A 13,848-nucleotide genomic window follows, 5' to 3' on the forward strand; every position below is an offset into this window, starting at 1 on the left:
ATCATCCGTTGTATAACATAAATGTGACAACATAAAAGTTGTTTTTATAATTGTATTTTATAGTCAGCTGATTGTAATTTTAAGACCAAAATATAGTTATGGGTATAAAAGCAATATATAACTATCGACATGGGTATAATAAAATTCCGTTTAGAAATATTCATAAAAAATAAAATGGTAATCCCTCTGGCAAAGGATGAATCTGTTTTAAACATAAATTTATCCTCTCGGATTAAATTCACATTTAATGAATCTTTAATCTTAACTGTTTCTTTTAATTAAAACGAATTGAATTTCAAATATTCGATGAAACATATGGATTGCCACTGATTTTTGTATAAAAAAATGATTCCATAAAAGTGTACTAAAGAAAATTAATGTCAACTGTTAACAATAAATAAAAATCTGTAAAGTAAATACTTGAATCGTTACTTATTTAAAAACCCGACATGTTACCTAATTTCAACTAATTTTTGTAAATTTAAAACTCGTTAAAAAACAAAATTTTGGAAACAAAAATCAAGGATGAGGTGTAGATCTTTTCACATTTCATTCTCTTCTTTGTTACAAGTATATATCATGGATTGTAATGCAACAGTTTATTTATTACATTGTCGTTGATAACTCTATCACATAATAGTATATGGTAAAATCATACTTTTTTTCTTTCCTCTGTTATTTTTGATATCGTACGCCATACAATGGCATTATAATTTTTAACGTAACATTGTGATATTTACGAAGGTTTCAAGCATAGAGGAAAATTGGTAGCCGCTTGGTGTGTACGCGTTACTCACAGAACAGATCAACACATTGTATAAAATTACATTCAGAACTAGAAGCGTACTGATGCGATACTGAATGTTAAATACCTTTTAATTCGAACGCATGTGAATGAAACGACATTAAAACATTACACATCTTTTTGCAACAGCAACAGCTAGCTGGAGAAACCAGTTGGCGAAGTCAGACATAACCGGAGACAATTATAGAACTTCTCCAATTCAGTACACATTCTCCTTTTTTTTAATAATTTTAGTAATAGATCATTGTTTTTATGAAATTAGTAAAGGTGAATGTAGTACAAGTTAAATTTTACAATGATTTTATACACTTCATCGTAGGAGTTAATGAAGAATTTTTATCTAAATATTGTTAGTAGAAAATTAGCGTCAAGCGAATAAATAAATTAATTCATATTACATATTACCTTCATAGAATTGAATTGGTTTTAATGTTGTTATGCTGTCAGACTGAAAAATACAGTAGCTGTTTAGAGAATTATAAAATGTATATTTTACTCGATGTAACGTTACTGGCTTCTAGCAAACGTTTGTTGTGTATAATGTATATTTCATAGAAAAAAATACAAGTCAAATGTTTCTTTACTTTGCAGATAATTAATTTGAATATATACAAAATTTTCACGAATATCGTATAAATAAGAATCATTTAAATAATAATACTTCTAATAAATAGCATAAATAAGTTCTCTATTTAAGAATACAATAATATATTTTTGTCACCCTATTGGTAACGGTCAATTGAAATATTCTTATTCGTCGGAACACTAACAACTAGTCAGCCAGTAATGTTACTTGGTCGACTTTCAAGTGTTCGATTGTATATGTCTTGTACGCGATATAGTAAAGATAGTTGTGACTCGTAAAAAATGTACTAATATACTGGACAGAAATGACGATGAATGAAAAAATCGTTTGATTTTACAATATTTCGTCATATTACACGTGGCCTTGCGAATTACACGAGAGGGGAAAATATGTTTCTCGTTTCGTAAGACAAACTATGTATGTTAGCAGTCGGAATATTTAAATGCCAGTATCGCAACGTCCGTAATGAGATACAATAAATGTTACGACAGTACATGGGAGCATAATGTTTTATTTTTGATGCGTGCGTGATTGTGCCTTTGGTCCTTAGGTCAGATAGGCTCTAGGCAAGTCTATTAAACATAGAATAACAGTCATTATAGATAATAATTTATAAACTTCAGATGCATAATCATATCATTCTTCAATATATTATACATTAATAGAATACCTTATTTAAAGTATATTTGTTCATTTTTTTAAATACATACTATATGATTCCTTTCTGTGCCTTTTAAAACTGTGTTATACATTGAAAGCTAATGCTGCTTAAACATTAAAACATATTCTCTCGTAGTCGTTAAAGTTTCGAATAACACATTCTTCCCTACAGTCGTCGCGTCGTTAAACCGATTTCCTTGTTCGTTTTCAATTAATCGTTTACAATGGTCACAATATAATTTACACGATCACGTGAAGGGTCGGATCGCCGATCAACGTTTCGCCCCTCCCGATTCGATAAGAATTACGCGTCTCCAACAATCTGTCCCAATGATTCTGCTATATAAATAAAATATTCATGTTATAATATTGCAATTATTACAATCGTATAATAGTACATTTATATAAGTTACGCTAAGAAATTATTATATATACAATTAAAAATTGTTAGGAAATATTGTTGTTGTTGTTCATTTTCTTTTAAATAAGTTAAATTTACATTGTATTCCGACTCATAAAAACGTTTTGTTCCCAGTGGCCATTCGAGTGACGCGCGTGTCGCGCGCGAAATCACTTTATCTTTTTTTTCCTTTCGTTCCGCTCGGATGATCACGGGAATCCCAATTTCTTTTTAGAATCTCTCTTATTTTCAGCGTACGTGTACGTGTGTAATATGTGTGTCTGTATGTGACTCAAGTGGTGGTTGCAGACCTATGAAGCGATGTATTGCGCGCGGATAGATATACAATCATCCTAAAGCTAAAATGAACTGCCGAGTACGGCGAGTTTAGCGAAGTCACCGCAAGATCTGTTTCACCGGTTTAGCTTCACGGTACACCATCTCCGTTTATAAATCTATAACACCGGCCGTGGCTCGTTCGGTCGAGCCCTGCCCCTCGAAAGACGAACGTGTTCCCCGTTCGCGTCGTCCGCGCTGTTTTCCTGCGAGTGCTTGCTGTTTCGTTACCCCATATTCTCTCGTCAATCTCTCTCTTTCTCCCTCTCTATTGCTTTGAACAACACGAGAAAGGCGTTGTACATGGACGGGTTAACTTTGGCGAAGATTAGCGGACCAACGCTAGCCATAGCTAGCAATGATCGTGCGCTAAGTCGATCGCAAGTTTCGAACGTAAACGCGTTAAGGCAACTGAATCGTAACCGAAAAGACAAGCAAATTCGAAGCGTAGGCCATGAGTGTGATAGTAAAATTGTCGTGCATGCGTTCTTTTTTTCCTTTTTTCTTTGTTCCTGTGCCGGCGAGAAGCACCGCGGGAATAAGATAAACGTCGCATAGGCGTCCCTAGATACAGATCGTTTTCGCGGACAGAGATCATCGTGCTTTCTTGCCGATCTTTGTACAGAGGAAGGACACTCGGCAACGACGCTCGAGGACGCGTCGTGGTCGAGCACGATCCTCGCAATTAACGCTACAGAATTTCTTTTGAACGTTTCTTCGTCTCCCTTTATCCGAAGGATTCGTTTACTTCGTTCTCGTGACCGGTCGCAAGATCTTCGCCGCTTCACTAGTCATCACTCTCCTCCATCATGAATCTACTGACGATCTTCTGCATGGAGTCTCGCAGTTCGTCCGTGTCACTTATGGTACCGCTGGTCGTTGTAATTACTTGAGTAACAGTTCTCGTTATTCTGTAAAAGGAAAAGGATTCTATGTATGCCTTTGCAGTTTTCGATAACGAGCACGTTCGTCGTTGCGCGTCACTTTTAACCAAAGTTTCACGAGTTTACACATTACGGCGTAATTTGATGTATTAGGAGTAAATGCTTGCAATGTAATCTAAATTATAGGAACTAAATAATATTATAGAATTCCAGATGGTAGTCGCAAGTAAAAATGATGGACAATGGTAAAACATTTGAATCTTGAAATACATTTTCCACGAAAACCAAACTTGTATGCCATTCTTTTAATTTCTTTTTAAATGATTAAACCTTTTCAATTAACGATTTGCAATTTTATTCGGTATGGTAAATTCCATTCACTTTGGTTAGATCAAGGTTGCAGGTTGTAATTTGGTTTCCTGGGAACACTGTTCTCGCGTTACCTTTCCTGTGTTTCAGGGTCCACTTCTGTCGTTGTCGTTTCCATGAAGGATGGCTCACTGTGTTGCAAAAAGTCAGATTCTGCGTAACAAACGATAAACCGATCAAAATGCATGCCCCTGCGTGGCTGGATGCGTTTCTTACTATTTTAGCGGTTCACATAGATACAAGTACCAATTGTATATCTCTCAATTTTACATCATGCCCAAAACAAGGGGTAATACTAGACACATATAAAAAAAGTAACAACATCGCTATACATTTGACGATACATAATATATAATACGCATTTTCACTCAATCAGCCAACTATGCAACCGCTTCTCTTACACTTCGCGCGTTATCGTTTCGCCGCGGGTTCAACGAATTCCGCGCGTATATGCGTCGATCCGTCGTCAACGTTTCAAACGGTAATTTTCTTTAATACAAATTGATCACATGCTGTGTACGTTTTCGTTTAATTTCCTTTTCAGAATGATTCTAATTCTCTCTTGTTCCCGCCTGAAAATTCACTTCACCGTGGAGAATTTCAGTACTATGCACTAATAGCAGCGCTTAAGAGTCCGCGTTCGATAAATCTTCATCGAGAATCATTATGATTACTGAGGCATATTCAACGTTTTCCTTACAAGAAAGACTTCGATCCTCTGGACGCTCCTATTAATGGAAATCATACTTTTGAAAGTAATTAAAGAGACGAAGGGCGTACAAATGTATCACAGTTGCATTGTAAAATGTAGAATGTACAAACCGATTTAAACATAACTAAATTACTGTTTAAAAACGGATAATTAAATTTAAAGTATGTTTTATAGTTTCTTTGAGCCTGTTCCAACGATACGCATGAGGTAACTATGTGTAAGAGAAAATTAATTGAATAATGTTGTGTAAACGAATAAAGTCTCCTTCGCTCCAATTACTTCAAAAGGTGGGTCGGGACGCATTAAAGGAGCTGTTCCAAAGGAAACCTTCCTTGTAAGCAGGACTGTGCTGCACGCAGCGAGCTCGTGTGAAGCGCTGATAAAAGCTACTGAATAATAAAGCGTATAGCAGTTAGTTATTAGGTAATATTTTCCGATACAACAGAAGAGTATTGACTACGGTGAAAACAGAAAAGGGGTTTCTTCGGTGGAAAATAAGTAAGGACGTTCGTAACGGAATCTAATTCCTAAGAAAACTTCTAGAAAACAGGGCAAAAAAAAAGAAAGAACACGTTATCTATACTCGAGGTCCCACAAAAACGCTAACTACTTAAAAAGGGAGTCGGTTGTAACCGGCCGAAAAAAAAGAAGGAATAAAATGCTACTGGACGAACTAGTGGTCGAACAAATCTTTTGACGAAACGATATTCGAACTCGTCCGAACTGTAAATAACCACTAAAAAGAACATTATCGACAAAGTATACACGAGACAATCGACTCTAGAACGGAAGAACCAAAGTCTGTACAAGTTGCAACAATAATATTCAAACAGTTCGAGTCATATAGATATATTTCTCTTTTGGTTTTATCGCCATAGAAACAGTTTCGTACTTACAATTTTCGACCGAGGAAAACTGTCTCTGGTTTTGACCGTAGCTCATTGAAACACCCTGTGTATAGTGGCAACAAGTTTAAAGGGGCGCGTACTAACTACATCAGTTAGTGTTGTTAGACGAACGGTCAAGTATTGCTGAGAAGTATTACTGAGGATTCGATAGTATTAGCTTGTTCGAGGGAGGAAGAGGCATCGCATCATTCTTGCAGGCCTGTGTTCCACTGGCAAGTTTTCTTCCGATTAAAGCTACATTGTACAATTAATGTATCTAAGATGTAGACAGTTTTATACTTTTCACTTTGAGTGATACTAATATGTCCTTTCAAGGTGCCTTTATTTTATAAATTGGAAAAAATCTTATTTCGAAAGCAATCTTCTACTACAGTAACAGAAAGACATTTATAAAGAATTCTTTAAACGAGAAATATGTACTACTATTGTTATTTACAGCATACAGAACATCTTTTCTAATATGCGTTTTTAAGAGTTAATGAACTTTTTATATTATGTTCATTTTATACTATTATACTCTGTTCACAATTTCTAATCAGATATTTTATCTTTATTAACCATCATTCTACAAATTTTTATTTATTCGATAAATTTCTTGAAACCTTGAAAGGACTGATAATATACAGGAATACAATCAATTCAAGAGAAACTGAATGGAAGAAAAAACCAGGACACCGGAAACACAGTGAAAATTTGCTGGGTAAATCCGTGTCAAGACTCGGATTAGTGGTATCCGTCAGCGAGTATATGCTACCGGAAGTTATGCTCTAGACGCTAAAGATCAGGAGTGCTTCCACTCACACCACGAGTAAAAAAAGTATAATACAAGAAAAAAGACAGACAATTCTAATCCTAGGTGGCATTTTGCATTGACAAGCTGCGAACGATCCGTACCGTAGTACATTCTGAAGCGATGAGGTATGATTCGATGGAAACTTCAATCCGTTCCAGCCATTTTCTTTTTCTTTTTTTTTTTGCATGGTGTATGGGTATATATTTCGTGTCAACACGCAAATGTATACATAGATAAAGGCTACTTACATGACGATTCGCCTAACAATCCTAACTTGTTCTAAAATAATCACGATTTGTTGGTCCCTCTACACTTTAGCTTTATCTTGAGTTGCTTATTGTCAGAAGAGCTAGAAAGGGTAAATAGTGAGACTAGAATGTAAATCAAACGTGAGAAACGAGCTCTTCTCTCTCGGTTTTCTCTTGGGTACGTGCACCAAGCGAAACAGAACATTGGTATCGATCAATCGGGGGGGGGGGGGGGGGGGTAGGAGTGAGTAAAAAAACAAACAAACAGAGAGATAAATTAATCGGCGTGTGAAACGCTGCAGGAAACAACAACTTAAGACTTTGACAGACTAAAGATGCAATAAAGGTTCATGCAAGGTGTCGATTATAATTAAATCATGCAGCACATTCGCTATCACGGTGGGATCAGATTGAACCTGTTAGAAAAAGAAAGCTTGTATACTCTTGCTAATTCGTCTGCCTCGTAAATTGCCATGGCACGACTGAAAAACCTTAAAGTCGTCCAACGAAAATTCGAATCTATCCGAATAACGAAACATTTCGATAATTCTTCTGTTCGAGAATTAAGCAACGACGTTGCTGTAGAATCTGTTTGTACTTACACTTCTTTCATTCTTACTTGTCGCGTAAAAGTAATAACACATGAAAAAACGTTACTGTTCATATAAAAATGTAATCATTCTGGGACACTGCATACCTTTGTAAATGCATTCCTCATCGAGTGTACTCAGTTTAGAATTTGAAATATAATAAACTCTTGATTTCCCTTGCCTTCGATGTGGCAACGTGTAGAGAATGTATATTACATTATAGCGTGTATAAAGTATTCCTAAAATGTTTGTCGGAAGATTGCGTGGAAAAATGTAAAGGTATGAGAACGTTGAACATTATAAAGAATGTACAACATAAACTCATTTTAAGCTTCCTATATTAAAAGAGTATTTAAAATTCTGCAACCTTAAAAATTTCAAAGATTTCAAGTTTGATATAGTTACTTATAATATAAAAATATCTCAAATCTTACGACAGGAAACCATGACTAGAAATCACATGAATTTGCACACCAAATAACGTTCGATCAAACATTTTACGAATATTTGAAGTCTGTATCTTGAGTGACTCGTTAGCAGTTTCAAATTGAATACAACAGTACTTGGTACAATCACAAAATTTTGGGCATGGGACATGTCAAGTGTTCGTAGCGGTGGCTTACATGGTTGACCAAAAAGTTCCATTTTCTCTTTTCATTCTTTTTTTTGTTGCGTGTTTTTGCTTTAATAGAAATAAATAAAATGAAGGGTAAATCGTACCCAGCTTGCCTCGGGGAATTGTTAGAGAGGGTGTAGATGGCACGTTGGAAAGTTTGTGGCTCCAAGGTAAGAAAAATTGCTAGTAGGACCACCAACGTAGCGGCGGCTACGCTCATCCAACATGCGCAGCTTGCTCTACCGGAAGTCTTCGTCCTAGGCGTTCCCTCAACCGTACTTCGCCGCGTGCTCGAGCAAATCGACTGTACCGAACTGTCTGTTTCTGTCACTTAAACATTACGGCTCCTATGAACGTTCTCGCCGGCTCGTTTGCCATTGATAAAAATTCATTTTGCTGAGTACTTTGCGCTCCCACGCCGTGATTAGTATGAAGAGACCAGCGAGCAAGATACGCGGTCCGATTCATCGATAATAAAATTGCATTTCTAGCTTCCCTACATTGCACTTTCAACAACCAAGGTGATCGCCTTTCAAATACTTCCTTAGTATTCTACACTTTTATAAAAATAATTCATAAAAGTTTCACAAACTGAATAATTGTATTGAAACTCTTTTAACCTTGTTGGATCTCGTATCTAACTTTAAGCTATTAAATATCGTTTCATGTAAATTAATTATATCTGTGATCAACTTGGCAGCTAAAGTGTTAGAAATTGGGGAAAAATATATTGTGTAAACTGTTTAGAAGGAAATCACCTTGGCAATTAATAAACGTAATGTAGACAAGATTGAATATAAATACAATCCAATTATGTTTGAAGCAGACCACGTACATGAAGAAAATAGCAGGGATCGAGACGACGCTCGATTGGATTGACTTGCAGCGATGCGACTGATTTTTGATAGTCCGGAGACACATAACAAAGGGTTTTGATAAATTTGTAATTTTTAATAAAACATCGATAGCCCGAAAGCTGGGGAGCTTCGTGTACGTTGCCCCCGATGTTATTGACGAAACTCAAGTCCCCGATGGGATTAATTGGAAGTTTTGGATTAAGTTCAGCCCAGTATGAAGCTTTGCTTGGGACAAGGTAGAACATTTAACATTATGAAGCCGAAACAGTAATACTGAATTTTGCTTTTTTCTTTTTGCTCTTTACGCTTGGGCTTGAAATGTTTTAGTGAGTTTGTTACAAGTATTCGATACGCATGAAATAGATTATAGCCAATTGTGTTATAAGAGTCACCCAATTATGTAATTTCGATGATCGAAGTAATATTCGTATGTTTGTAATTTTTTTTAGGGGAGCGGGCATGGAGATTTTTATTGATATTTTTATTCGAAATGGAAAGATTAGGGTTAATCGAATAATCCTATGCATGTAATCACACGGCGAATTAATTCATATCTATTAGTGTCCTTTTAATGTTGTAAACCCTTATTACCTCATGATTTCTGCATGTGATTTTTGCACACATGTGTAATCATGAAATGCAGTGTATGAAGTTTTGAATTTATTTAAAAAGAAATATCATGATCGTGTACTACCATTTTTAAAAAAATGTTTTTCAAATTTTCTGCATCACTGGAAAACATTGTGAATATTTTCGATATGTTATTGTGTAAAGGGAAATGAAAATAAATTAACCCATTGTTAGGGGTTGCAATGTTTCTGCACGACAAAGATATTTCTTTTTGTCTGTTTTACACGCCATATAAAATGTCTAACCATGAATGAACATCAGTGAAAAGTATGCTAGTCCCAGAAGCCCCTGATTGCAACTTTATCCGTCCAACCAAGACCAACGGTAGGCAAAAAAAGGGGGTGGCGGGGTAGAGAAACTTCCTTTCGAACGAAGCACATTGAACTCGACCACCAAATCACCCTATGAAACATATCTCACCCACGAAGTAAATCCACGGAGAATCAGAAACCACACAGGTACGCAGATATACGAATGCCTGTCACAAGCTTTGTTTTTCTTTGCTAGTAGTTATCATTTTATATTTGTTCAACGTCCTTCCACCTTGTGCATACACCTCCAGTTAACAGTTGTTATGCAAGCTCAAAGTCATGCAACGCCGTGTGCAAAGAATATGTATAAATTAGGCCCAGATTGTAAGATTTTTGGGTTCAACTTAACATAAAATGACGATTATCAATTCTCTTTTATGCAGTGAAAATCAATTTAGAGTAGAATATCTATTACGTCTTTTGTATTTTTATATTCTATTTACTGTCTAAGAAGTTATAGTTAGTCATAATGAGATTAGTGTTCACGTCGAAATTAGAATTTTTGTTTGTTTAAAATTTTGGTGTTGTTACAGGGTAGATGTACCAGTTGTAGCTATTATATCAGTTACATTATATTGTATAGTATTTCAACATTATAAGAACGTAGTTTTTTAAAATTAAACACTGAAAGTTATAAAAATTTTTAAAGTAGCTACAAGTGGTGTATTTATCTTATAGGATGGCGATAGGCAAAGGGAAATTTAAGGGCTGATCCTTCATGCATATAAAACGAGAATCAACAGCGAGGAAATTGTTAATTTTCGTTTTACTTCATCATAAACGATCACTCCTTCAATTTTCCTCTACTTCCTGTCGAACACCTTGTACAAGTACCTATTGCAAGAAACCTTATTCAACCGTCCGATTTTGCTGAAACCTAGCAGACTTGTAGAACAGTCAAAAGCAAGGAACAAGTATTTTCATCTACCATCGACTACTCAAGTTCAAGTATTCCAATCGTTTTCAAAAAATATCAACCCCAAACCGATTTCGAAAATTCAGAAACAAACTGTCCTTTACATTCAATTGATCCGCAAACTCGCAAAAAGGTACCAGCAAAATCAAGCACGTGACGGTCATGTAACATTTCTCGTTCCATAGCAGTCATCATAAATCACCAAACACTGAACCAAGATACAATTTACATATCACCAATCTACGTAAACTGAGATCACCAATTGCGACGAATCGCGGTCAAAGAGGATCACCGGAAGCGACATTTTGTTTACAAGGCGAGAGTACAATGACAACGCGGCCAATGGGGAAGTATCAGACTACACAGAACAGGAGGATACAGAACAAAAAAACAATGAAAGTATCAGGAGAGGTGGATAGGGGGTGAGGTTGATGGATGAAGGTGAAGAGTACAACATGCATAAAGAAGCGAGTCACGATGAAAGCGGTATATATGAACGCGCGACCCGCGCGGTTGTCTCGGATCGGAATTTACGTTCTTTCGAGTAAACGAAGTTTGGTTAGCGGGATATGTACATTGCTTACTTAGAAGGTTAGCTGTGAGTGCGGTACCTTGGTCGTCCTCCAACGGGGACAGCTCCGCACCTTCGTGCAGTGCTACGTCAGACCCGCTGGAACTGCCCAGCGTACGCCTCTTGCTCGGCGATCTTCTTCTTGGCGGCGGCGAACCATCGCTCTCAGTGTCACTGTGCAAATCATGCCGCAAGCTACCGTTTTTCGGGTAAGTGTCGCCGTTACCGGACCCGGGCGACGTGTCTTGGGACAGTTGGCTCTCCCATTGCTCAGCTTTCTCATTGCCCGTGTATCTGCGTTCCGTTTCGCTGCCGTACCGCCACGGCTCGGACACCTCTCCAGCGGCTTTCAACGCTTTAGCCGTCATCTGTTCGATACTTGCCGCGTCTCCGCTGGACGTCATCGTTCTGACGATCTGTTCGAATTGCTCCGCGCCCATCGACTCGGTGGTAACGCAACGTACAGTGGTCACCGTCTTCACTACGGTCTCCCTGGACACCAGCTCGTCAGTCACGGTCTCCTCAGTCTTTGATATCGTTGTGCGGGTCACTTGGTTCGCGCCGATCGGCGTGCTCTCTATGATATTAGTCTCCGTCACGGTTCTATTCGAGTCCGGTGGTTCTGCTAAGCTACCGTCTCTAGTAGCTATCGTTAGGGTATCTATTCTGTCTAGGGTTTGAGGATCGGCGGAGCTATCGAACGCGGCTGTAGCGATTGTACTGTGCGTGCTTTTCGATAGTTCGAGCTTCGTTAAGTCAGTCTTCTCCTGGAGATCATCTTCTTTTCTATCAAGAGATCCATATTTGAGATCATCGGGCACTTTAGCTGTATCCGGGGTTTCTGTTCGCTCGTTTAGGTTCGGTACCGACTCGTCCTCTTTAGGCTTGCGCGCATCGGATATCGGTTTGCTTGAGGGAATATCAGTCTCCTGAGATTTTTTTACTTTGACCGGTATCTTGCTCTTCGGGCTGGCCTTCTCCGGCGAGCGCTCTTCGTACCGCTGCCTCGGCTGTTCAGCCGCTTTATGCTTGGGACTGTACGGCGTGTACGAGGTGTCTTTGAGATCTAGATGGAAGTCTGTTTTGATGGACGACCTGGTGGAGTGACGCGGGGCGGGAACAGGTTGCTTTGTTGGAGCAGAAGTAGCATGCCTCTCTACAGTCCCATCAATCTCAGCCGAATCATGCCCTGACCCATCCAAAAGGACATGGACAAGAACAGGAACAAGGACATAAAGCACATTGATACACACTAAAGAATTCCGGACTCTAGGCCCAGCTGCGACAGATGGACTCGGATCGGAAAAAAGATTCAGCGTGTCTGGCCTGACGTCACGGTAAATTCGGGATAATATCGTGGAAAGTGATTACACACACATACACACACACACACACACTGAACTTTTGTGTGGCTCTCACACACCCATGCATATTGCTGGATTCATATGTTCGCGCGTGTGTGCGTGCGTGTGCGATCTCTTTTGTCTTTCTTTATGTATGCATGTTTCGATGTTTCTGTGAATGTACGTTTGCATGTTTGTATGGGTCTCTGTGTGCAGCACACTTTCTACATTTAGTAACTTAGTTAGTATCAATACTGCAACAGGATTAGTTCGTTTATAAAAAAGAAACACTCAATTAAATGGTGTCTAATCGTGGCGCCTGAATCTTACTAAAACGTACCAATGGCAGAGTGACTCGCTGTTAATGACGTTCAATGTTTATCTGCGGGAGATATTTCGATTCGAAGCGTGCGGTACTTGTGGTGATCGGTTGGAAGCGATTGAATTTCTTTACAGTGAACAATTTGCGGAGAATGTACGAAGCGTGCGCGGCGGGGAACGAAACTGTCGGCGCAGAACGGAGTTTCCTGTAAGAACTTGTGTAAATCTGTAAATTTGCGGTTCTCGCTCGGATTCATACTGAAAAATGTAATTTATGAATCTGAAATTTCAATGTAATAAAAATGAATAATAAATAATACGAAAGGAACTGTTTTCATTTAGTACATCGCGTACTTATATTCGATAGTCTTGGGAACAGCTGGGGCAATGATAATATAAACTTCAACGGTATATCCTTTTTCAGATAAATTTACTAACTACTAGCTACCATATACTAACTACCTACGATAAACAAATATAAACTTGAATGTTGGAATCTCTTCGTATATAATAATCATGCACCCATCAATGTCTCTGATGAATTAAAACACCGAATTTCTAAATATGCCACTACTTGTGTTTCGCTGAAAGCAGTTCTGCATGTATTCTCTATTATCTATCTCCATTAGTTATGAATTACAGTCTCGAAAATCGTATCGTATAAAACACATTAGACGGAAAATCTTGTACCATCCAAATTTACACAGAGTTTCGCAGGAAACTCCGGTCCGCGGCAATAATTTCGTTCATCGCCGTACACGTACCTTATGCTACGAAACTAAACAGAAAGACGTAGGACACGCTAAGCTACGTAGATTCAGCTAGGATCACCGATCCGTTTAACACAGCTACAGAGAAGAATGACGAAATGATCATGTACCACGGGTATTGAATGAGATTATTGTACAATGCTCGGACACGTTTCCGTCGTCCGCGATATTCAACGTCTATGATGCCACAAAAGAACGAGGTATCTATTTAGTAAGAGACGT

General features: G+C 38.0%; 1 protein-coding gene across 26 annotated transcripts in view; it reads right to left on the reverse strand.

Annotated features, from left to right (window-relative positions):
• Positions 1-584: 584 nt before the first annotated feature.
• The window catches only part of LOC116427791 (uncharacterized), a 97,554-nt gene continuing 84,290 nt past the window's right edge, over positions 585-13,848 (reverse strand). For 16 of the 26 annotated variants that reach the window (XM_076370490.1, XM_076370489.1, XM_076370488.1 and 13 more), the window contains 3 exons: positions 11,206-12,381; positions 8,012-8,237; positions 4,115-4,193 (listed from right to left, as the gene is read on the reverse strand). In XM_076370490.1, coding sequence (XP_076226605.1) covers positions 4,187-4,193; positions 8,012-8,237; positions 11,206-12,381 — 1,409 coding nt within the window. In that variant the 3' untranslated portion in view covers positions 4,115-4,186. Of the gene's footprint in view, positions 3,699-4,114; positions 4,194-5,648; positions 5,704-6,701; positions 6,803-8,011; positions 8,238-11,205; positions 12,382-13,848 lie in introns of those variants that run through there. The other 10 variants (XM_076370502.1, XM_076370487.1, XM_076370485.1 and 7 more) reach the window with 9 other exon arrangements.

The sequence above is a fragment of the Nomia melanderi genome, chromosome 9 (assembly GCF_051020985.1).
Source record: "Nomia melanderi isolate GNS246 chromosome 9, iyNomMela1, whole genome shotgun sequence".
NCBI lineage: Eukaryota > Metazoa > Arthropoda > Insecta > Hymenoptera > Halictidae > Nomia > Nomia melanderi.